The sequence below is a fragment of the Aotus nancymaae genome, unplaced genomic scaffold (genome assembly GCF_030222135.1).
Source record: "Aotus nancymaae isolate 86718 unplaced genomic scaffold, 86718_ANA_hifiasm-v0.15.2.pri h1tg000019l, whole genome shotgun sequence".
In the NCBI taxonomy this organism is placed as follows: Eukaryota; Metazoa; Chordata; class Mammalia; order Primates; family Aotidae; genus Aotus; species Aotus nancymaae.
In genome coordinates, this window is record NW_026988431.1 from 37,510,577 (window position 1) to 37,533,079 (window position 22,503).

The 22,503-nt window shown below is 36.8% G+C and overlaps 1 protein-coding gene across 2 annotated transcripts in view; it reads left to right on the forward strand.

Moving 5' to 3' along the window:
- The first annotated feature begins 2,230 nt into the window (after nt 1-2,230).
- Nucleotides 2,231-22,503, forward strand: part of U2SURP (U2 snRNP associated SURP domain containing) — a 56,044-nt gene continuing 35,771 nt past the window's right edge. Inside the window, exons 1-10 of one of the 2 annotated variants that reach the window (XM_012437106.2) lie at nt 2,231-2,316; nt 10,216-10,260; nt 11,611-11,742; nt 13,664-13,762; nt 15,979-16,093; nt 16,555-16,688; nt 19,990-20,057; nt 20,623-20,717; nt 21,386-21,421; nt 21,510-21,592. In XM_012437106.2, coding sequence (XP_012292529.2) covers nt 2,272-2,316; nt 10,216-10,260; nt 11,611-11,742; nt 13,664-13,762; nt 15,979-16,093; nt 16,555-16,688; nt 19,990-20,057; nt 20,623-20,717; nt 21,386-21,421; nt 21,510-21,592 — 852 coding nt within the window. In that variant the 5' untranslated portion in view covers nt 2,231-2,271. The remainder of the gene's footprint in view (nt 2,317-10,215; nt 10,261-11,610; nt 11,743-13,663; nt 13,763-15,978; nt 16,094-16,554; nt 16,689-19,989; nt 20,058-20,622; nt 20,718-21,385; nt 21,422-21,509; nt 21,593-22,503) is intronic. The other variant, XM_012437107.2, reaches the window with a different exon arrangement.

A 22,503-nucleotide genomic window follows, 5' to 3' on the forward strand; every position in this document is an offset into this window, starting at 1 on the left:
TTGGGAGGCTGAGGCAGGGGAATCACTTGAACCTGGGAGGTGGAAATTGCGGTGAGCTGAGACTGCATCATTGCACTCCAGCCCTGGGGAACAAGAGCAAAACTCCATCTCAAAAAAAATAAACAAATAAGAGAGGAAAGAAGTCTGCATTCCTTTGTTTTTAACTCTTTAGGAATATTTAGTAAAAATTCTTAGGACTTTGGGGATTTTGACTGAAAAGCTGCATATATTCACTTTTTAGTGACAAAATCAGCCTGTGGCATTGTCAGAACACCACAAGGCATACCCACTCACACTTCTTTTCATCTCAGCCGATGATTTCACTTTCTAATCCTATACCGTAAACAGTTAAGATCTAGTGTGCTGAGCTCTTCAGAGTGGGAAGTATAGGTTCCTTGTAAACAGAAGCAGGGTCTCTGATTTAGGATTGGTGGGGAGGGAAGACTTCCTGGAGGAAGTGACATCTTCACCAAAAGAATTTGGTTAGACTTCAATGAGAGGTCAGGGCAAGGTTGAGGGAAGAGGCCCAGAACTGAAAAACTATGACAGATTTCGGCACCGGAAGTAAATTCAATTGGATTGGAGGGTGCGTCATTCTATTTTAATTTCATGTACAGCACTTGTCACTTTCCGATCATTTCTTGTTTACTGTCTGTTCTTCTACCCTCAGCCCCTCACACAGGAGGCCTGGCCTGCTGATTGCTCAGTGACTGGCACAGATATGTGTTAATCTTTCCTGAGGGCCAGCCTTGTGTCAGATCCTGTTCTAAGTGCTTCCCTCGCTCCCCACCCCCTCCATTTAACAAAATTCTACCTCTTTAGAGCTGGCTCAAATGCTTTCTTCTCTATGAAACCTCCCCTGTCTTTTTTCCTCACTCCTACTCTCAGAATTAGTTACTTCTTTCAGAGTTCCCTCAGCTATTGATCTTTCCTTGCAGCATCAATTTAATTATGCATAGTGTTAGTTTGCGGTTTCCTTGTCTCCTCCACTCCTCATTAAGTTTTAAATCATATGAAGACAGTGCATTTTTACGTGTCTCTGTAAGCCCTACAACACGTTGGGCAGGCTTTTATACAAAAAACGGGGCTCAAAAATATTTTGAATAAATGAATTAGGGAGAGGTCCATGAACGCCCTCCACTCCCACCCTAATCCTCAGAGCAATACTTCAAAAATCTGACCATTTCAACCTTATTGAAGGCCGATCTTCATTCTGAGAATATAATTCTAACTCCTAAGCACGACGGTGACCTCAGGGCGCTGTGTGAACCTGCACCCACACCCCGTCCAACCACGTCCGTCCCTACACCTCCTCTAAAAAAACTTCACTGCTTGTGGTGGCCTGCACGACCCGCTGTACTGATTCATGCTACAAGGCTTTTGCGTCAACTGCTCCCTCTGTCTGGAATGTCCTTTCTATTTTCCTTGCCTGGCCCGATTCAGGAGGGCAAGCTTTCCTTCTTCGAATCCATGCCCTGATTAAGAACTTTTTAAAAAGTACTAAGTATAAAGTTTATATGGTGCTCCTCCATTTATGTGATGAAAAATGAAAACAACACTAAAGCGTAAAATGTAATTTTTAAAATGTCACACAACTTTACATGCATGCTAGATTTAGAACAACGTCTGTATTTACGGTGTTCTCTGTCTCCACACGCCTCTAACTCTGCAGACGCCCTTAAGAGTGTCTATCGGATCACCCTCAGGTGATCCTCTTCTCGGCTTTTCAGGCACAATCCTATCTCAACATTCACCATCTTAAGATGAGCAGACTGCAAATTTGCCTTTCCCACCAGGGTGGGAGCTGCTGAAGTGGCGAGAACAGCGTTTCCGTCGATCGAGCGCCAGACCACCAGTCAGCTCCAGGCCTATTTTGAGTGAAAGTAAAAGTTCCTCCCTAGACAGCCAGGGCAGTTCTTTAAAAAGCGGCTCCCTTCCCACACAGGAAATACGACTGGTTCGCCTCTATCTAAGGGTTGGCGCTGGGATAAGAGTGAAATATCAGCTGGCCCAGAACAAGGAGATTCTCTGAATTCCCGGACACAATAACGTGACCAAGCGCCGAGACTCCAAGGAAAACTAGCCGAGTCAGCGCGGCTGAGGAAATTACTGACACCGGAAGTCACGTGAGCGACTTCCCCTGAAATCACTATCTCGGCGGTCGACTATTCAGCTTTGCAGGCGCCTCTGGCGGGCTTCGCTGAGATCCGTTCTTTCGGTGCTCGACTTGCCCGTGCTGCTGCCGCCGCCGAAGGAGGGGCAAAGCTCAAGATGGCGGACAAAACGCCAGGCGGCTCTCAGAAGGCCAGTTCAAAGGTAATTTCTGACAGGATTTCGTAAGTCAGCGGATCTACCTCTGTTGTGTGGGGCCTACAGACGCTTCTGGTCTGCGAGAGGCGATTGGGATTGGGGTCTGTGTTCTGGTCGCGACGGTAGGCCCGGGCGCCGCCGCACTGTGGTGCGCAGGCTGAGGCCTGGTATCTCCCCTTAGTCCCAGCCTGGATTCAGCTCGAGACTGGCGTGCCCAGGGGGTGGTGGCGTGAGCACTTCGGCCCGCGCTTGGCATTGGAGTGAATTCAGATTGAGGTCCGAAGCCGTGAAAACGCTCCCCTGTATCTCAGTTTCCTGCGGCCCGAGGCCGCCAGACAGCGTCTGGGAGAGAGGCGGGAATCGATTCCCGGTGCTTAAGTGCTCCTTTTTTCTGGGTTTTGGATCTCAGTCACTTCCGGCCTCCCTGTTTCCCTTCAGGGAATAAATAATCTCTAGGGTCGCCAGCTGTGAGGGGAAGACCACTAGGGCAGAGACGCGGGGTGGGAAATGTAGAGGCGGGAGCCACTCTCCTTTGCAGGGCTGCATAGCCAAGGTTAATGTACACTCTACACGTGGTCTTTACCTTACGGGAAGTAAAAAGCACTTTTGAGGGTAAAGGATTCGTGGACTCTTTCTTCATGTCGCGTGATCCACTGAAAAGAGAAGCCCCGTCAACTTGTAAGCTACGTACGATTAGTAAATTGCATTTGTGTTTACTGGGAACCTTGTGCACGTACTGTAAAACCAGTGAGCTGTGGTAGTTTAGCATTAGTAGGGTTGGGTTCTTAGTTGCCATCTTGGGCAGGACATTTAATCGTTTTTTGCTTTGGATTTCTCGTCTCGAACGTATTAAAAGTAATGGGTACTGCCGCGAGGTAGTTAAACTTCCGATGCTAATGCAAGGAAGTGTGTAACACTTAAAGTTTCTAAGGACTGTTATATCTTAAAGAGTGTGTGTGATTAGAAATCGGTTATTAGAAAGTTGCGTTTACGGTAGGAGAGACCCTTGCGTTTACAGTTCTGAGAAACATAACTCGTTTTCTGTTTTCTACTTGTTTTCTCAGTTTCTAGTAATCCAGCTGTTTATGCCAATTAGTGAATGATGTACACCAAAATAATTAGTTCATAATTAGTAATGGGCTTACTAGATATCCTTTAATTAGATAAAAACGTGGTAAGGGGTCAGTTTTGGCTGCTTTACAAGGTACTGTTTACTCTGTGTCATTTATTTCCCTCCCCAGTACATTTCCTCTTCTCCCCTTCTTTTGGGGAGAAGGGAATAGTGAGGTAACTCGCTCTACCAACTCTTCTCAACAGACTCATGACGAGAACAGGGCCACTTACTGTTAGGGAGCTATTACTAAAGCTAGCTACATTCATAACACGTCATGTATAAACCTCACAATTTTTGTTTCTTCTCAAAGTAATATTTTAAGTATACACTACTTGAGGTCTTGTATACATTGAAAACGTTTCAATGTCTGTGTTCAGGCTTCCTTCTAAAATTGTACTTCTCGTGATTGTGAGTGTATGGCTGTTCCCTAAAGATAAATTCTTGGGTTATCTAGTAATCTTTTCTGTTTATATTGCCTTAGATTATAATTTGTTGATGGTATTAACAGATTTCTTACTGATGTCTGTAAAAGGAATCAGGATATCTTAACTAACTTGGAGGCTGCATAATATAGTGGGAAGATTATGAATTTTGTTAACAAAAAAGATTTGGGTTCAAATCCTGACTTGGTAATTAATTATATTTGCGATAATATTAAGGCAGATGCTTAAACTGTGGAGCCTCAATTTCCTCATTTGTAATATGGATATAATTTTTTTTACAAGGTTGATATAAGGATTAAATGAACTAATGTCTATAAAGTACATAATAGATCTTAGTTTCTTTCCCCTCTCCTTTTTTGTTCTTAGAAGAAATAAAAAGTTCTTTGCTTTCAAAATGTCAGGATAAATTTTAATCCTGTGATTTGGGATCTGTCATAATGACTGCTCAGATAGCTGCTTTTTACTTCTAATACAGAGTTTATTAGAGAAAGTGTAAGGTCACTTTGGCTAATACTACAGTATTTGGAATTTCTAGCCTTTGATCTCTGGTTTGATTTCCCTTCTTCTGGAGAGAACAAATGAGTGGCTTGTATTTTACAGTACAGATGGAGTGAGCAGTTATTTCTGTTTCATGATTCGTCGTTTTCTTTGGTAGTTAAATTACCATTAGTATGGATAGGGATGCTTATTCTAGACATTGGGAAAATGTTAATTTTAAAATGTACAATATGGCAAAATTATTAACATTTCTTAATTATAAAAAGATTAAATTAGATAACCTCTACAACTCTCCTAGTTTTTTGTTTGTTTGTTTGTTTGTTGTTTTCGTTTTTTGAGATGGAATCTTACCCTGTCGCCCAGGCTGGAGTGCAGTGGCGCTGCAACCTCTGTCTCCCGGGTTCAAGCGATTCTTCTGCCTCAGCCTCCCTAGTAGCTGGGACTACAGGTGCCTGGCTAATTTTTGTATTTTTAGAGAGACGGGGTTTCACAATGTTGGCCAGGCTGGTCTCGATCTCCTGACTCGTGATCCACCCGCCTTGGCCTCCCAAAGTGCTAGGATTACAGGCTTGAGCCACTGCACCTGGCCTCTATTTTTAAAATGATATTTTATGTATGTATATTTGAATGACTTACCTTTATTCATAATTTTCTTTACTGAAGAGACCCTTATGCCCTTTAATTTCCTTTGTAATTTTGCTGTACATTGCATTTTAGAGCCCGGCAGATGTAGACATTCAATAAATGTTTTAGAAATGAGCTAAAATTTTCCTATGCATTCGTTTATCACTAGTCTAAAATATTTCTTAGTTGGGGAGGAGTGTTGATGTTATGCTGTAGCTTTGATTTTGAGAGGAGAGAGAGTGAGCCTTTGTTTGCTTATAAAATTGTTAAACATATTTCCTTAGAATTTAATTTATAAAAAATTATTTTTGACTGTCAGTTGTTTGCTCAGCAAAATTAGGATATGAAGAAAATTTCGTATTTTCTTTCCTTCTGCAGTCTTCTGTGCTGGTAGTACTGCTAATATAATGGAATTATGTGCCCTACTGTTTCTCTCTGTGACTATGACTTTTTTTTTCTTTTTTTGCCATATCGCCAAAAATTGAGTTAGAGAGGTGAATGGATAAAATGGAAAATACCCCTGGCTTCCTTGGACATCCAGTGCTAAATTGCTTTGGGAACTGTTTTGATTGACTGCCTTTGCTGACTAACAAAAAGTATCACTTCTAAGAAATAAGTAAAATGAGGATCTATTCAAGGCTTGTGAACTTTAGGTATTTATTACTCCAGTTTTCATCTTTTGTGGTACCTGAAAGTTTATGAAAAGGTCCACACAAAATAACAAACCTTGAAAATTAGGCTTTTCAGTATTTGCCAGTTTTAGTTTAAACCGAATCTTTATTATGATATGGTTCTAACCTTATCTTAAAATGTAAGGTAGGTTTTTTTGGTAGAAGGTTTTGTTTTGGTCTGGAAGGTAGAACTGAACTGAACTTCTGTTTTCTCGATTGATACTTTTTCTAAACTTGAGCCTGCAGTACTGGTGCTGGAATATGCCTGTTGATATGGTTTTAAAAATAATTTATGTTTTTCTGGATTGAATTGATTGTTTTCTGAAAGTCCAATTTTTTTTTTTTTTTTTTGAGACAGTGTTTTCTGAAAGTCCAGTTTTTGTTTTTGAAACGGAGTCTCGCTCTGTCGCCAGGCTGGAGTGCCCTGGCGCAATCTTAACTCACTGCAATCTCTACCACCCAGGTTCAAGCTATTCTCCTGCCTCAGCCTCCTGAGTAGCTGAGACTACAGGTGCATGCCGCCATGCCTGACTAATTTTTTGTATTTGTAGTAGATACGAGGTTTCACCTTCTTAGCCAGAATGGTCTCGATCTCCTGACTTGGTGATCTGCCCGCCTTGGCTTCCCAGAGTGCTGGGATTACAGGTGTGCGCCACCACGCCCGGCCCTGAAAGTCCAGTTTTTATTTTCACTTTTTGGTTTTTATTTCTGAAGCTTTGTTTTCCTTAGGAAGTAAACCTAAGAAAGATACCCATTTGCCTTACTGGATATTGTTGAAAGAAGAGCTCATTTAGTATGCAAGTTGAAAACATCTACCCCTCTACCCCCCACCATTTTTTACAAGGAGCATCATTTTTGGAATAAAAAGAAAAACTTGCTACAAGATATTAAATCAAAAACAGTAATATTGCAGACTATTATTCTAGTATAGGTAGTTTTAACATTTTATTGTACATCTGCCGTGTGCTGGATATTTTGTTGAAATAACATTTTTGAAAGCAAGATACGTTTGTCCGTAGCCCTTGAGGCTAATCGTAGTGTTAGACATCTATTCCCTGATTTTAATTTTTTTCACAAGGCCCTTTCTCAGTTTAGATAAACTATAGGTTGTTCAAAGTGTACTTACAACTTCTCATATAGTATTCGTAGTGTTTTGAATAATTTAAAAAATCATTTTAGGTTTGTTATTTAACTTTATTTACATAGTGCTTATATTAATGGTTTTGTAAAGTTTTTTTTTTTGAAAGATGGATACCTTGATTTGACTTGGATAGTGGTACTAAGCTAGGTAGCTGTTGTTAATGGACAGTGTAGTATGTTGACAGTGTGGAGTGTAATTTTGTTTGGTGGTAGATACTTGTTCTGACAAGTCAAGTATACTGAGACTGTCACTTGCCAGATCTTTTGCTTGATGTTGAATTAGAAAATGTTAAATCAGAATATATTCATTTTTGAGGAGCATGCTGTCTAGTTGAGAGACAATACAGTATGCTTCCTGTGGGAGAGATTGTTAAACTTGTGGAGATGAAAGTTGCTGCTCTTAGAGGGTGAGAGAAGAAACATGGGAGATTAGGAGACAGATACGGGAATGGAGAGCTTACTAGGTGGAATGGCGGTGGTGGAGGAATGTTGCTGTGGATAGCTTGCTAATTTGGAAACTTAGATATGGGGCTTTCACTTGAAGTAAAGTTGGAGCAGCCAGAAGAAAATTAGTTTTGTTCTCAGCCAGCAAGCTATAGGGCCACAGGTAGTGTAGTTCTCTTCACTTTCATCCCCTTAGCAGCCATCACAATGATCTTTCTTCCTTTTGGATTTTCTTGCTGTCCCTCCCCACATTTGTACTGTCTGCTTTCTCTGCCCTAAAATAAATTTCTCTTGGGTATGCTACTTTATTGCCTCAAACTTCCCTTAGTCTGCCTTTTCGTTTCTTGCTTTTGTGTCTTTTTTCTTTTCCTCCTTTGCTCTCCTCTCCTCTCCTTTTTCCTTTTTCTTTTCCTTTCTCCCCAGAGATGGGGGTTCTTGCTGTGTTGCCCAGGCTGGTCTTGAACTCCTGGCCTCAAGCAATCATCCCATCTCAGCCTCCCGAATAGCTGAGATTACAGATGTGAGCTACTACATCCAGCTGCTTTTGGGTCCTTTCATTTGGACAAGGAGTTGTGCCGTAGACTTCAGGAGATCTTTAAGCATCATTGGTTTGTGTTCTTCAGTTAAAAAGCCAAACTCAAGACGAATGTATAGTTCACTTCCAGGTTAAGGAGAAGGAGAGGCTCAGCTTCTGAAATAGTGCTGTATTTACTGTTTACCTTGACTGTTAGCTTTAGAAATTGATTATTCTTTTAAAAAGTGTGTTAACTACTGTTTGAACTATTTTTAAGCCTTAAAAAGTTCTGTGCTGAATGCTATGTAGCTATAGGTGTGTATCAGTGGAAAATGGTTTGCAGTAATTGTGGTTAGTGACATCTTAGGCTAATTGAAATCAGCTGTTGCATTGTCCCTCACCATGCTATTATTACTCTATTTGCAAATTTATCAAATAGTGTTATTTTGAAAGCTGATGTATTTCCCTTTGGAATTTTGAGCTATTGAATGAAATTGTATTAAGTATGTAAATAAATTTGAGTATCATTGACATTATCTTAACAGTGAATTTTCCCATCCAGTAATATGAATCTTTTGAAAAGGTGACTCGAGTAGCTGAATTTTTCCTAAAGTTTTTGTTTTCTTCACAAGGGTTATATACATTTCTTAAATTGGTTTCTAGATGTTTTATATTTTTTTGTTGCTTTTATGATTAGGATGTTTTTGTTACCTAGCAAGTTAATATTGGTATATTAGAAGGCAGTTAATTTTTTTTTTTCAGTCCGTCAGCCTCTTGACTGAACTTGTTTTTCTTTTGTAACAGTATTTATTGTTTTGGATTTTTAAATTTCTAGATCATTGTAAATTGATACATTTCAAGGTATGTTTCAGTGTGTTTCATAGTTAATAAATACTAAACATTTTCTTCTTTCATACCATCTTGACTTTTAAGAAAGATTAGCTGCAAGAAGAAAATGAGGGTGGACACAAAAGGTGGGGACAGAAAAACCATGGACAGGAAGAATGAGTTGGGGCTGGGTGTGGTGACTCACAGCTGTAATCCTAGCACTTTCAGAGGTTGAGGTGGACAGATCACCCTGAGGTCAGGAGTTCGAGACCAGCCTGGCCAACATGATGAAACCCCATCTCTACTAAAAATACAAAAATTAGCCTGGTGTGGTGGCACTTTCCTGTAATCTCAGCTACCCAGGAGGCTGAGGAAGGAGAATCATGGAACTAGGGAGGCGGAGGCTGCAGTGAGCCGAGATCTCGCCACGGCGACAGAGTGAGACTGTCTCAAAAAAAAGTAAGGATGAGATGGGAGGTGTCCCAGTGAGTGGTTGTCCTGGGCTGATTTTTGTCTACGCTAATGCTCAATACAGTGGAGTTCAGAGGAGTAAATTGATTCAGTGTAAAAATCTTACCAGCTGTTCTTAGCCTTTTGTTTGGACAGTGTAAATAAAACAATACTGTATGGATCTATATTAATCTTCCTGATTTGCTCTGTTTTAAGTAACATACGAATCTTCAATTTTCTCTTAAATTAATATTTTATCTTACACTTTATGTGACATCTGGAACTGGGAGTTGGGGTCAGATGAGATATTTGTGATCTCAAGATTCTTGATTTCATTTGAACACTTAACACTTAAATATATAAATAAAAACAAGTAAAATCTCACTACCCTATACCCTCAAAAATAAAGCTCAGTGACAGTTATATTTTGGATCTCCAAGTAAAAATTACAGAAAGATAGCATACATTATTTAATTAATAGCCTTGCAGCTTGTTGTCTTTGTCTTTACATGCATAGTGAAAACAAATTATTGCATACCATGTGTAATCTGATATGTAGATCAATTAACAAAAGTTGAAATTTTAACAGTTGACATTGCTGGAACATATAATATGAACTCTTTCTCATGCCACCAGGCAGCCTGTGACATGCTGTAGAATCATCCCCCTTAAAATTAAATGGTGCCTTGTTGGTGATTTGATAATGTTTTCTTGAACTTCCTGCAGAATTTGTATCCTTTAATAGCAAGGATTTATATGTGGGTTTCTTTATGTGACTTTGGGTGGTTAGAGAAAGGAAGAGAGTTCTTATGCTGTGGATCAAGAAGTTGCTGGCAGTGCTGTGGCAGTAAACAGTGCATCTATGATTAGGAAGAGCTTTTGCATAAAACTTCTGTTGTAAAAATGGTGATTAGGTTTCCAGTGTATACTATGAAGAGGTAGTTGTGCCTCATACATATTCCACTGGCGTTTATATCATATTTTTGGAAATATGAAGGCTGAATTTTAAAAAAATTACTTACCCATTTACTTTGTATCACAACTGCCTTTGCTCAGTTTTATTAGCTGAGGAGAAATTGGCTGGAAGTTAGGAGAGATTAAGTTTGCAAAACATGAGAGACATGGTTTCTTAGTATAAGATATTTTGAAAATACTGATTTTTATTTTTAATGCTTGTAGACGAGATCATCAGATGTTCATTCATCTGGATCTTCAGATGCACATGTGAGTATAAAAGGCAATCTTTCTCTTTTTTCCTTTAAAATTTAATTTATCCTCATATATAACCCCACATCAATGATTTTACTTGACAAATAAGTACAATTATATTGTATGTGCTTTTTTTCTTTTACTGTTTTTTCTAGGCGCCTTCCTTTTTTGTATGTTCTGCTTGCGTAAGTTAGCCCTCTCAAGCCATGTTAGAAAGCTAGTATGTATATTTTCTTATTTTTATTGTGTAAAAATCTGTACACATGTAAGTATGTGTACTTATATATTGACTATGGGATGGCATTATACACACATTTTTCTCACTGCATAGAACATGTGTTGGAAATCCCTGTAGGTAAACTGTTATAACTCTAAGCTGTTCTTTTTTAAGGCATCATAATGTTCTGTGGTGGGGAGGTGCAGTTGTTAAGAAATAACAAATAGGCATATATTTTTCGTTTAAAGCCTTTGGATAACATTTTGGATAGATAATACTGCAAAAGTATTTCTTTATATATGTTATTACAGCATTGTTCAAAGTGTAGTCTGAAGACCCCGGGAGTCACTGAGAATCTGTGAGAAGGGTCTGTGAATTAAAAACTAATTTTGTAATAATACTAAGGCATTATTTATGCCTTTTTCACTGTTTTGGCATTTGCAGGAACGCAAATGTAGCTGGAGGTGCAAAAGCATTTGGTGGGTAAACTGTTGGCACTTGAGCACAAATCAAGGCAGTGACACCAGAATATACTTGTCATTATATTCTTCCCCACCAGACAGAGTAATTTCACTTAAGAGACTAGCATAATTAGAAATAATTTTTACTGCTTGGTGAAGCTATAAAAATTACTATTATTTTACTGTTTTAGTACATCAAGCAGTAAACATTATTACTATTGTCTTGATCTTTTGTATAGTTTGTCTTAATATTCTGTGTGATAAAATAAGAAGTACGTATAACACTTACGCTTACCAAAATGTGATGTTTGAGTTGAGAAATGAAACTACCTGCTTTTTTCATGAAACACCATTTTTACTTGGAAATGACTGACAGGCAAACTATGGTCAATCAGACTTGGGTATTTTGGCAGACATTTTCTTGAAAATGAAGGTAATGAACCTGTTACTTCAAGGAAAATAACTATTACCAACATAAAATTCAGGCTTGTGAGTTAGAGTTATTGAAAACTTCCCCTGGTTCTTAAGAACTTTTCTGATGAAATCAATGGTGATACTAAGGAATGGGATATTTTGATAATGTACAATGAAGTTTGTCAATATCTAACATGGCTTATTTCTGGTTTTCAGTGCTATATATGTATGTATGTGTGGTTTGTTTTTTCTCTTATTTTACTTTTCCTGAAGGTGGATGCATCTGGACCCTCAGATAGTGATATGCCAAGTCGGACACGACCTAAGAGTCCAAGAAAACATAATTATAGGAATGAAAGTGCCCGTGAAAGCCTTTGTGATTCTCCTCACCAGAATCTCTCAAGAGTGAGTATAGATAAGATAAGGTAAAGATAAGAAGGGATAGTTAATGATTTTAATTTGTCCTTGATTTAATTTAGTAGTTGAATATCTTGGTTTTGTACCTGTTTCATCTTATTCTATTTGAAAATAGCATTTTTTTTTTTTTTGTATTTGAAATTACAATAAACTCAAGTTTATTTAGAGAAATCGTTTTAGTTCAAATGTGAGATGTATTTCATTTTAGAGTTTTAAATTTTATTCAAAAAACAAAGTAGTGTTTGGATTTAAAATGGCTAATTGTCTATCTTTCCCCGCTTAAACATTTACTGAACCAAGTGCCAAATACCAGTTACTGGAAATGCGCAGATCATTGAAACTATTCTTGTTCCCAGAAGGCTTATAGTCTCACTTTGGGAAGCAAATAGGAGCAGGTGCTATTCACTCTGATAAGTGCAGTTCCCAGGGCAATACAGGAACACAGAGAAGGAGCTTCTTTACTTATAGATCTGCAAGACTTTTACTATATGTCAAGTAATTTTTTCTTGTGGTTAAATTTGTGACATATGATAACACAGTCATCACCAGCCAGTATTCACCACTGGTAAATTATTTTTCTTGTTTAGTATTTCTAGGCATAAATATATTTTTACTTTGCCTAGATTTATTTTACAAGAACCCGTTTTAAAATATCCTGTTTTTAGTTGCAATATTTTTCGTTTCTGCAAAAATTCTGTAAACTTTTTAATGATTGCTTATATTGTTTATTTGAATAAATACTCCATAGTTTCCTTAGCCACTTCTCTCGGGTATCTGAATTTAGTTCTTAGGGTATAAATAAAATTTAAGCATGGTAAGTTTTCCTTGTATTTCATTTAATTCATATATAATTTTGAGCTTTGTTTAAACTTTTGAAGTTGAAACCAAAGACACTGAATGATGGCAAAACGATTTTCTGTTTTGAGAAAATGTATTTTGAATCCGCTCGTGAAACCCAGTATTGACTTTTGGGTTATATGCTGCTTTATTTTTCTCAAAACGATTTTAATATAACTTAAAAATAGCAGCAGTGTTCCTCTTCCATTCTGCATCTCCCAAGAGCAAGGCTATTTAATGACCAGGGAATTAATTAATAAAGTCTTAATTTTGTAATTGGTTAACTTCTCATTTTAGTAGGAGAGACAGAAACCTTCAGATTTCAGTATTTTAGGTTTTATTTAATAAACATTTCCTACCTTTTAAGTTTATGAATCAAATGAGTAACTGATTGAACGAAAAGGTCTACAGACGATGTATTCAGGCTGTATTTCAGAAGAAAGTTGCTTCTAAGTTACATGAATGAAGAGTTCACTAAAATGTTTTATATTTAAAATTAGTTAATATAGTTTTACTTAAGCTGAAACGTAAAATATTGTAGGTGACACTTTAATCCCAGCAAATAATGAAATTATGTTCATAAATATCAGTATTATTGATGAAGAATGAGGTAATTTACCAAATTATAAAGAAGAAGTGATTTACAGTATGTGAAATGAGGGTTGTAGATGGTAAATTCCTGCCACTGGACAATGGAAATGTATGCCTCCCTTTGTCTACTTGAGGATCTGTGTTCTATCATTGCAACTTTTCCCCAGAAACATCTGTACTTTCCCTCCTCAAATGCCTTTATTCTTGTCCTAAGCATTAGTGTCTGTCTCTTCTATTTTTACCTTTTTATAAACATGACTTTTGCATGTTTTTGACCTTGAGCTATCGAATGAAGACATTCTTTGATGACTACTTAATATCAGAGTCAAGCAAGATAGGCACCTGATCCCCAGCTTTCCTTCACAATGAAATTCTTAAAAAATGCAGTCTATTCTGAAGACTGAGTTATCAGGTGATATGTATTAAAGTTTAAGATAGCATTAAGAATGTATATGTAAAGATAATGCTTTTTATTTCTTAGCCTCTTCTGGAAAACAAACTTAAAGCATTCAGTATTGGAAAAATGAGTACAGCTAAGCGAACTTTAAGTAAAAAGGAACAGGAAGAATTAAAGAAAAAGGTAATGTTGAAAATGTATTTTAAATTATCCTTGGAAATGAATGTGTCTAAGGGGTTAGTAAGTGTGTTAAAGGAATGTTTCCCAAAGATTCTTAACCTCTAGGATAATCTCAGCTCCACCTGTGAGTCAAATCTGTAATACAAGGTATATTCCTAGCAATCCAGCTTCTTGTTCCCTCACCCTGTTTCTTTTTTCTTTGTTATAGTTTTGGCTATTTTCTAATCTTTTTTTTTTGTATAAGTAAAGGGTGTGTGTGTGTGTGTGTGTGTGTGTGTGTGTACACATTGTATCCATTCCCCTTAGATTAATGATAGCATGCTTTATACAGTGCACTTTTTTCCAATTTTTTTAACTTAACATTATATCTCAGAAATAAGTATATTTCACAAGTAGATAGAAATACTCCTTATTCTTCTGTGGCTGTGTAGATATGTAGTCATTTATTCAACTAAAATTCTATTGAGGGCATTTATGTTTTGTTCTTTTGCCATTACAAATACTGCTGTTATGGATAATGTTATGCGTATGTTTGTTTTTATTGCTAGTGTTATCTTTGGAATATATTCTTATAGGTGAGATTTGGGGGTATGTACTTACAAATGAGATTACTGAGTTGAATGGTAAATGCATAAATGTAGTTTTTCTGTATTTGTCATTGTCAAAATGTTCTCTGTAGGGGCAGGAACATTTTGCATCCCTGTCAGTAATGTATGAATGAATGTTTCCCCATAGCAGTGCCAACAGTGAAGTTTCACCAATCTCCTACATGAAAAATGGTATCTTAGTGTAGTTTTAACTTTGCACTTCTCTCATTATGAGTAAAGTTTAACAGTTTTTCTTGTGCTTGTTTCTGTGAACTGTCTGCTCACATCTAAACCATTTTTTTTGTAAGTTATATTAACAGTTTGTTACACATGGTACGATTTTTTTTCTCACTTTGTTGATTGTTTTTTATTTTGCTGCTGGTGTTTTTCTTCATGCAAAAACTATTGTTGTACAATCAGATTTATCAGTCTTTCCCTATGATTTCTGGTTTTTCAGTTAAGTGTTTTGCACTACAAGCTTATAAAAGAATTTCCTCATGTTTTCCTCTAGTACTGTATGGTTTTGTTTTATAAGAATATTAAATTATTTTGTAGTTTATTCTGGTATATGGTGTGAAGAATAGATTCTTTTTTTTGTCTTTTTTCAGATAATTATTCAGTTATCCCATTATCATTTATCAAAAAGTTTATCTATTTCCCATTCATTTGAGATGCTTCTTTTATTGAACACTAAATTTCCACATGCTATTCGATTTTATTCTGTATTTTCTATTATGTTCCATTGGCCCTTCTTCTGTTCATACATGTTTTGGGGACATTTAGAATAATTGAAAATATCAAGATTCAGGCCGGGTGCGGTGGCTCACGCCTATAATCCCAGCACTTTGGGAGGCTGAGGCAGGTGGATCACGAGGTCAAGAGATCGAGACCATCCTGGTCAACATGGTGAAACCCCGTCTCTACTACAAATACAAAAATTAGCTGGGCATAGTGGCGCGTGCCTGTAGTCCCAGCTACTGGGGAGGCTGAGGCAGGAGAATTGCTTGAACCCAGGAGGCGGAGGTTGCAGTGAGCCGAGATCGCGCCATTGCACTTCAGCCTGGGTAACAAGAGCGAAACTCCATCTCAAAAAAAAAAAAAAAAAAAAAAAAAGAAAGAAAGAAAGATTCTTCTGAGCTTTCTTTTCTTTAATGCCACTTGTCAGTAGATATTGCTGCTTCAACTTCTAATACTCATGTTTTTGGTGATTTGAAAAATATTTATATTCACTCATGCCTTGGAAACTTGGTAAACATTACTAGCTTAATATGTTCTCATACAGTCAGTTGTCATACAGTTTGACACTTGAGTTGTCTCTAGACAAATTTACTAATTAGTCTATACTTACAGGTTCTTTTTCTGGTTCTACAAATTGCCAATAGATCATACAAAGGCTGCGCAGTGGGTCCTTTAAAAAAAACAAAAACTAAAACAAACAAATTGGCAGTAGAGGAACAAAGCCTCTCAATTTCATTAATATTTAATATCTGCTAAAGATTAGATGTTATTACATGTTAGGACTGCTTGACCTGGGAAGGGAGGGTTTTCATCCATATTATTCTTTGATGAATTTAACCCTATGTACATTAACAATTTTTGTATTGTGATATTAATATTTTCATGTGTATTTAGGAGGATGAAAAGGCAGCTGCTGAGATTTATGAGGAATTTCTTGCTGCTTTTGAAGGAAGTGATGGTAATAAGGTGAAAACATTTGTGCGAGGGGGTGTCGTTAATGCAGCTAAAGGTAAGTTTATAAAATATAACTACTAATAAAGTATAACTATTATAGTTTTTGAGCAAACCCCATTGAATAACTGCAGGTAGATAATTGTGGAAAGAAATACGATTGCTTTTGAATTTTACATTTTCTATCAGCACCCTCTAGTGGTTATATTAATTAGCAAGATAAATGGCCAAGTGTCAGCTAATGAGATATTGAAGCCAGATAGCTTATAAACATGTTTAGTTCCTTTCAAGTTTTAAGACAGCAAAGCACTAGTCAGAAGTTGTAATATGTGTCATCGTTTTGCCACAAAATGATTAAAATAGTATTATTGAGGTGATAATATTTGAATTTAATTTCATGTTTGTCAGTAGTGATACATCTTAATCCTAAAAGCATTTTACTAATTTTTACTTGTTTTCAAATAAAAAAGTAAAAAATGAAGCGAAATTAATTTTGAAACTTAGTATTTTAAATTTCAGAAGAACATGAAACAGATGAAAAAAGAGGTAAAATCTATAAGCCATCTTCAAGATTTGCAGATCAAAAAAATCCTCCAAATCAGTCTTCCAATGAAAGACCACCATCTCTTCTTGTGATAGAAACCAAAAAACCTGTAAGTCATACTCAAGTAATTGACCATTTATGTTCAGAGATGACACTGCCAATGATACTTCCACTATAAGCAAGACTTTGGCTTTTTGTTTTTCATTTTTGGTTGGGTTGGGGGTGATAGATGTTAAGTTTTGATGCTTTCTAACCCAGTAATTTACTTAGCTGAGACATAATGAATTAGGATACATAGATGATATTCTTTATGTTCTTTGAGCAGGGAACATTTGCTATTTATGCTCATAATATATTGCAAGTCAAACCTTGACTGTATTTTGGGTATAAATGTAAACCTGTGGGGTTGTCTTAAGCAATTCTGAACTGAGGTATTTAAATTATTAGTACGTGTAGTGTATGTTTCCCAGAACATTTATTTTTGGAACCTTCTGGGAATTACTGTCAGAATTGGTGACACTTAAAATATTTTCAGTGTTAGAAAAATATTTTTTCTTTGAGGGGTTAGTTTTCATGGGAGATGGTAGATAGATGTGGGTCTGTCATTTGGAGCCAAACGTGGTGAATAAATACTGCATTGAAAAGTAAGACTGGTTTTTCTCGTGTGGCTTAAAAAATAGCTCTAAAAGCAATGAAAAAGCCAGCTTTATTGAGATATAATTCATATACACTACTACAATTCACCTTTTTTTTTTTTTTTTTTTTTTGGGAGACAGCCTCACTCTGTCACTCAGGCTGGAGTACAGTGGTGTGATTGTGACTCCTGTAGCGTCAACCTCCTAGACGCAGGTGGTCCTCTCACCTCAGCCTCCTGAGGACCTGGGACTACAGGCAATGTAGTCCCATGCCCAGCTAAGTTTTTGGTATTTTTTGTGAAGATGGGGTTTCACCATTTTGCCCAGGCTGGTCTTGAACTCCTGGCCTCAAGCGATCTGCCCACCTTTGCCTCCCAAAGTGCTGGGATTACAAGTGCCTGGCCAAAATTTACCCTTTTAAAGTATACAATTGACTAGGTGCAGTGACTCACGCCTGTAATTCTAGCACTTTGGGAAGCTGAGAGTGGAGGATGGCTTGAGCACAGGAATTTGAGACCAGCCTGGGCAACATAGCAAGACTCCATCTTTACAAAAAGTAAAAAAAAAAAAAAAAAAATTATTTAAATAAATAAAGTGTACTATTAAGTGGTTTTTAAGTATATTCAAAATTGTGCAACTATCAACACTCTAATTTAAGAAAATTTTTAGCACCCCAAAAAGAAATCCCTACCCATTATCAGTCATTCCCACTTTTTTTTTTCTGTTGACTTCAGTCCCTGACAACCTACTAATCTACTTTCTGTATCTTGATTTGCCTGTTCTGGACCTTTTGTATGGATGGCATCACACAACATGTGGTCTTTTGTATCTGGCTTCATTACTTAGCATAACGTTTCATGGATCATCTTTGTTGTGGTGTGTGTCAGTACTTCATTCCTTTTTGTGGTGGAATAATATTCCATTTTATGGACATACCATATATTGTTTATCCATTACTTAATAGATGGATATTTGGATTGTTTCCATTTTTCTGCTATTAGAACTAATGCTGCTGTAAACATTCATGTATGGACTTTTTTGATGTGAACTTATGTTTTCAGTTCTCTTGGATATACACACACACACACACACACAAACTGAGAAGTGGAATTGCTGGGTCACATGGTAACTGTGTTTCCTTTTGAGATACTGCCAGTTTTCAAAAGTGGTTGTACCACTTTACAGTCCCACCAGTAATATATGAGGGTTCCATTTTTCTCATGTCGTACACTAACACTTTGAGACCTTGACCAACAAGGTGAAACCCTGTCTCTATTAAAAATACAAAATTAGCTGGGTGTGGTGGTGCATGCCTGTAATCCCAGCTACTCTGGAGGCTGAGGCAGGAGAATTGCTTGAACCTGGGAGGCGGAGGTTGCAGTGAGCTGAGATCGTGCCATTGCACTCCAGCCTGGGCAACAAGAGCGAAACTTCGTTTAAAAAAAAAAAAAAAAAAGGCCGGGTGCGGTGGCTCACGCCTGTAATCTCAGCACTTTGGGAGGCCAAGGCAGGCAGGTCACCTGAGGTCGGGAGTTTGAGACCAGCCTGACCAACATGGAGAAACCCCATCTCTACTAAAAATACAAAATTAGCTGGGCATGGTGGCGCCTGCCTGTAATCCCTGCTACTCAGGAGACTGAGGCAGGAGAATCGCTTGAACCCAGAAGGCGGATGTTGGGGTGAGCCGAGATTGCACTATTGCACTCCAGCCTGGGCAACGAGAGTGAAACTCTGTTTCAAAGAAAAAAAACAAAACAAAATTTTGTTTTAAAAGTTTATTTTAGTTATTTTCATGGGTGTAAAGTTGTACTTGATTGTGGTTTTGATTTGCACTTACTTGATGATATTGAGCATCTTTTCATGTGTTTATTGCCCATTTATAATCTTTTGGAGAAATGTCTATTCAAATACTTGGCCTGCTTTTTAATTGGGTTATTTGTATTTTTGTTGTTGAGCTGTAAGAGTATTTTACGTCTTCTTGAGTCAAGGTTTTTATCAGCTGTGTGATTTGCAGATGTTTTCTGTTCTCTGGGTTGTCTTTGCACTTTCTTGGTTGAAGCATGGAGATTTTAAACTTTAATGGAGTCCAATTTATCAGTTTTTGTTTCTTTGCTTTGTTACTTATGCTTTTGGTGTCATAGCTAAGAAACCATCACATAATTCAGGGTTATGAAGATTCATTCCTGTGTTTTTCTCCCAAAGTTTTATAGTTTTAGCTCCTACATTTAGATCCATGAACCATTTCGAGTTAATTTTGGAACATTTAGTAGATGGTATAAAGTAGAAGCCCAACTTCATTTTTCTACATGTGGATATTCAGTTGTCCAGGCACCATTTGTTGGAAAGATTATTCTTCCCTATTAAATTATGTTGGCACTTCTAAAAGAAGGATTCCAGAAGCAGCTTAAGAAGCAGTTTTAAATGAGGATTCCAAATATTTTACTTATTGTTCCACTAATTGATGTCCTCCGAAGGTGATTGTTTTGAAGAGGGTGTATTTTTGGCAGTTATTTTCCATGGCAGTTCAGTAACTACTTGTTCATTGATTTCCCTGACTGGTTGTCATTTTAATTGTTTAATTGTATTAATAATTTAATTGTTTGTTATTTTGGAGGAAGGAGAAGGGAAGTTCAGTCATAACAAAAGCATTCTTTCTTTTTAATTTAAATAATTAGAACATATAATTTGTACGGAAATGATATAAAAAGGCTTTTATTGAATCATTGGTTTTGCTTAACCTTTTGTTTGAAGTATAACTTGTCGTATCCTTTATAGCCACTTAAAAAAGGAGAGAAAGAAAAGAAAAAAAGCAATTTGGAACTCTTCAAAGAAGAATTAAAGCAGTAAGTTTTATAGTGTGGAGAATAATTATCATAGGTATATTGAGCTGATACATAAACAGATGCAAGTATAAAGAATATACTGTACCAGTTAGTTATTGTTAGCCAATTTTCTATGAGATTGTTTTAGATATTATGACGATATTTTGTGGGATATCTTTGAAAATAAATTAGCATTTAATCCATCACCTGGGTTGTTTGCATTATGAAGATTCAGTTCAATTGATGTATTTAATGTCCAGAGTCCTGTTTGCAGTGGAAGCAGTATACTCACTGGGATGGAAGTGTGGGGCAATCAGACTTAGCAAGAAACAGATTCAGTGGTTTTAGTGTTGAATTTTCTCCTCACCTTTAAAGTAGGCTTTGTATTCCATTGGTAGTGTGATATATCAGAAATTTGTTCATGGTGGTTGTATAGCTGAGGGACTCTCTAATCTTGGTTATCAGTACCAGTATTTAGTTATATATATTTCTAGTTATTTGATGATAGTAATTTGGTAAGTGCTATTCTTAAATGTGAATGAATAAATTTTGGCTCATTTTAAGTGATTGTAAATATTTTCAACAGAATTCAAGAAGAACGTGATGAGAGACATAAAACAAAAGGCAGATTAAGTCGATTTGAACCTCCTCAATCAGATTCTGACGGTCAGCGTCGTTCTAGTAAGTGACATTTATTTTTAATGTGTATGTTTTTGATTAATTACAGTAGTTCCCACCTTATCCATGGTGGGGGTTGCATTCCAAGGCCTATCAGTGGATACCTGAAACCATGGATATATACTATCCTTTTCCCTACATGTTCATAGCTGTAGTAAAATTTAATTTGTAAATTAGGCACAGTAAGAGATTAAGTAACAGAACAATAAGTAATAGAACAGTTATAACAATATACTGAAATAAAAATTATGTGTAATCTCAGCACTTTGGGAGGCTGAGGTGGGCAGATTACCTAAGATCAGGAGTTTGAGACCACCCTGGCCAACATGGTGAAACCCGGTCTCTACGAAAAATAGAAAATTAGTCGGGCATAGTGGTGCATGCCTATAATCCCAGCTACTTGGGAGGCTGAGGCAGAAGAATTGCTTGAACCTGGGAGCTGGAGGTTGCAGTGAGCCGAGATCATGCCATTGTACTCTATCCTGAGCTATAGATCGAGAGTCTCTCAAAAAAAAAAAAAAAAAAGTTACGTGAATACGTGAATGTGGTCTTTTTGTCTCTCAGAAATATCTTATTGTACCTTGGGTAACAAACTGGGAAAAACAGACGAGGATAAGAGGGGACTACTGTATTCTAAAAACTAGTAATTGTTTTCTTTCCTCCCTTTTAAGTGGACGCGCCTTCAAGGAGAAATAGATCATCTGGTGGTAATACAGTTTTTTGCTCTTTTTATTGTTAAATTGTCTCAACTTTATATTTTGCAGGTTATAATTATTTTTTTCTTTATTTCCCCAGTTCTTGATGATTACGCACCTGGCTCACATGATGTGGGAGATCCAAGCACTACTAATTTATACCTTGGAAACATTAATCCACAGGTAATGTTAAGTAAGATGAATATTGATATGCTTTATGCTTTTGGAAGAAAACTACTTTGTCAGTCAAACAAATAAAATCAAGATTCTGAAGCTGGCAAATCTGATGGAATTGGATAGTCTTTAGAGTTGTCTTGTAAACCTGAGACTTACTGGTATGCCCCAGATTGTCTTGCCACATATTCTTGTTTCCTCTTTTGGTAATGAGATTGAACTCTGAATTTGCAGTGTTTTACTAGGTACTGATTTTATTATTAAATTAGGGTATGACCGGTGATGACTAATATTATTTTGAGACTATCCACTTCTGATGCATACTTGTTTCCTTGTGGAATCCCTTTTTCTTCTCATAGTAGCAAACTACTCTTATAATAGATAAAATTTTATATTAATTCTTTTCCTTCATTGATGCTGTTGATTATGTTAATGGAGAATGTAGTAGTGGTAATACATGATAGACTGTTAATAAAAATTGTATTTTGCATTTTTGCTATTTGTTTCCTCTGCATTTGATTACATGGATAGTTGAGTGTTAGAAGGAGAACAGATGATTAGATCCTCTTTTTTCTTCATTGTCAATAAATATTTCCTCCTTAACTTAAATGTACTAACTACGCCTGCTTGAAAAATGTTACTAAGTGTCTAAATAACCATTATTATAAAACATCTTACTTAGATCCAGGACCTTGCAACAAAGGAAGATGAGGAGTAAAAGTGATTTTGATTTCTCCATCCACTGAGCTTCTCCACCCTGGCGTCTTAAATAAATAAACCAGAATATTTCTAGTGTGAAATGATTTATGAATGCCCCACGCGGGATTTTACTTGTGTAGAGTTCCTGGTACTTGAATGGAAAATTGTAGTATATTGCTATGTTGCTTTTAGTTTTGTAGAAACTACTTTGTTTTCTGAAA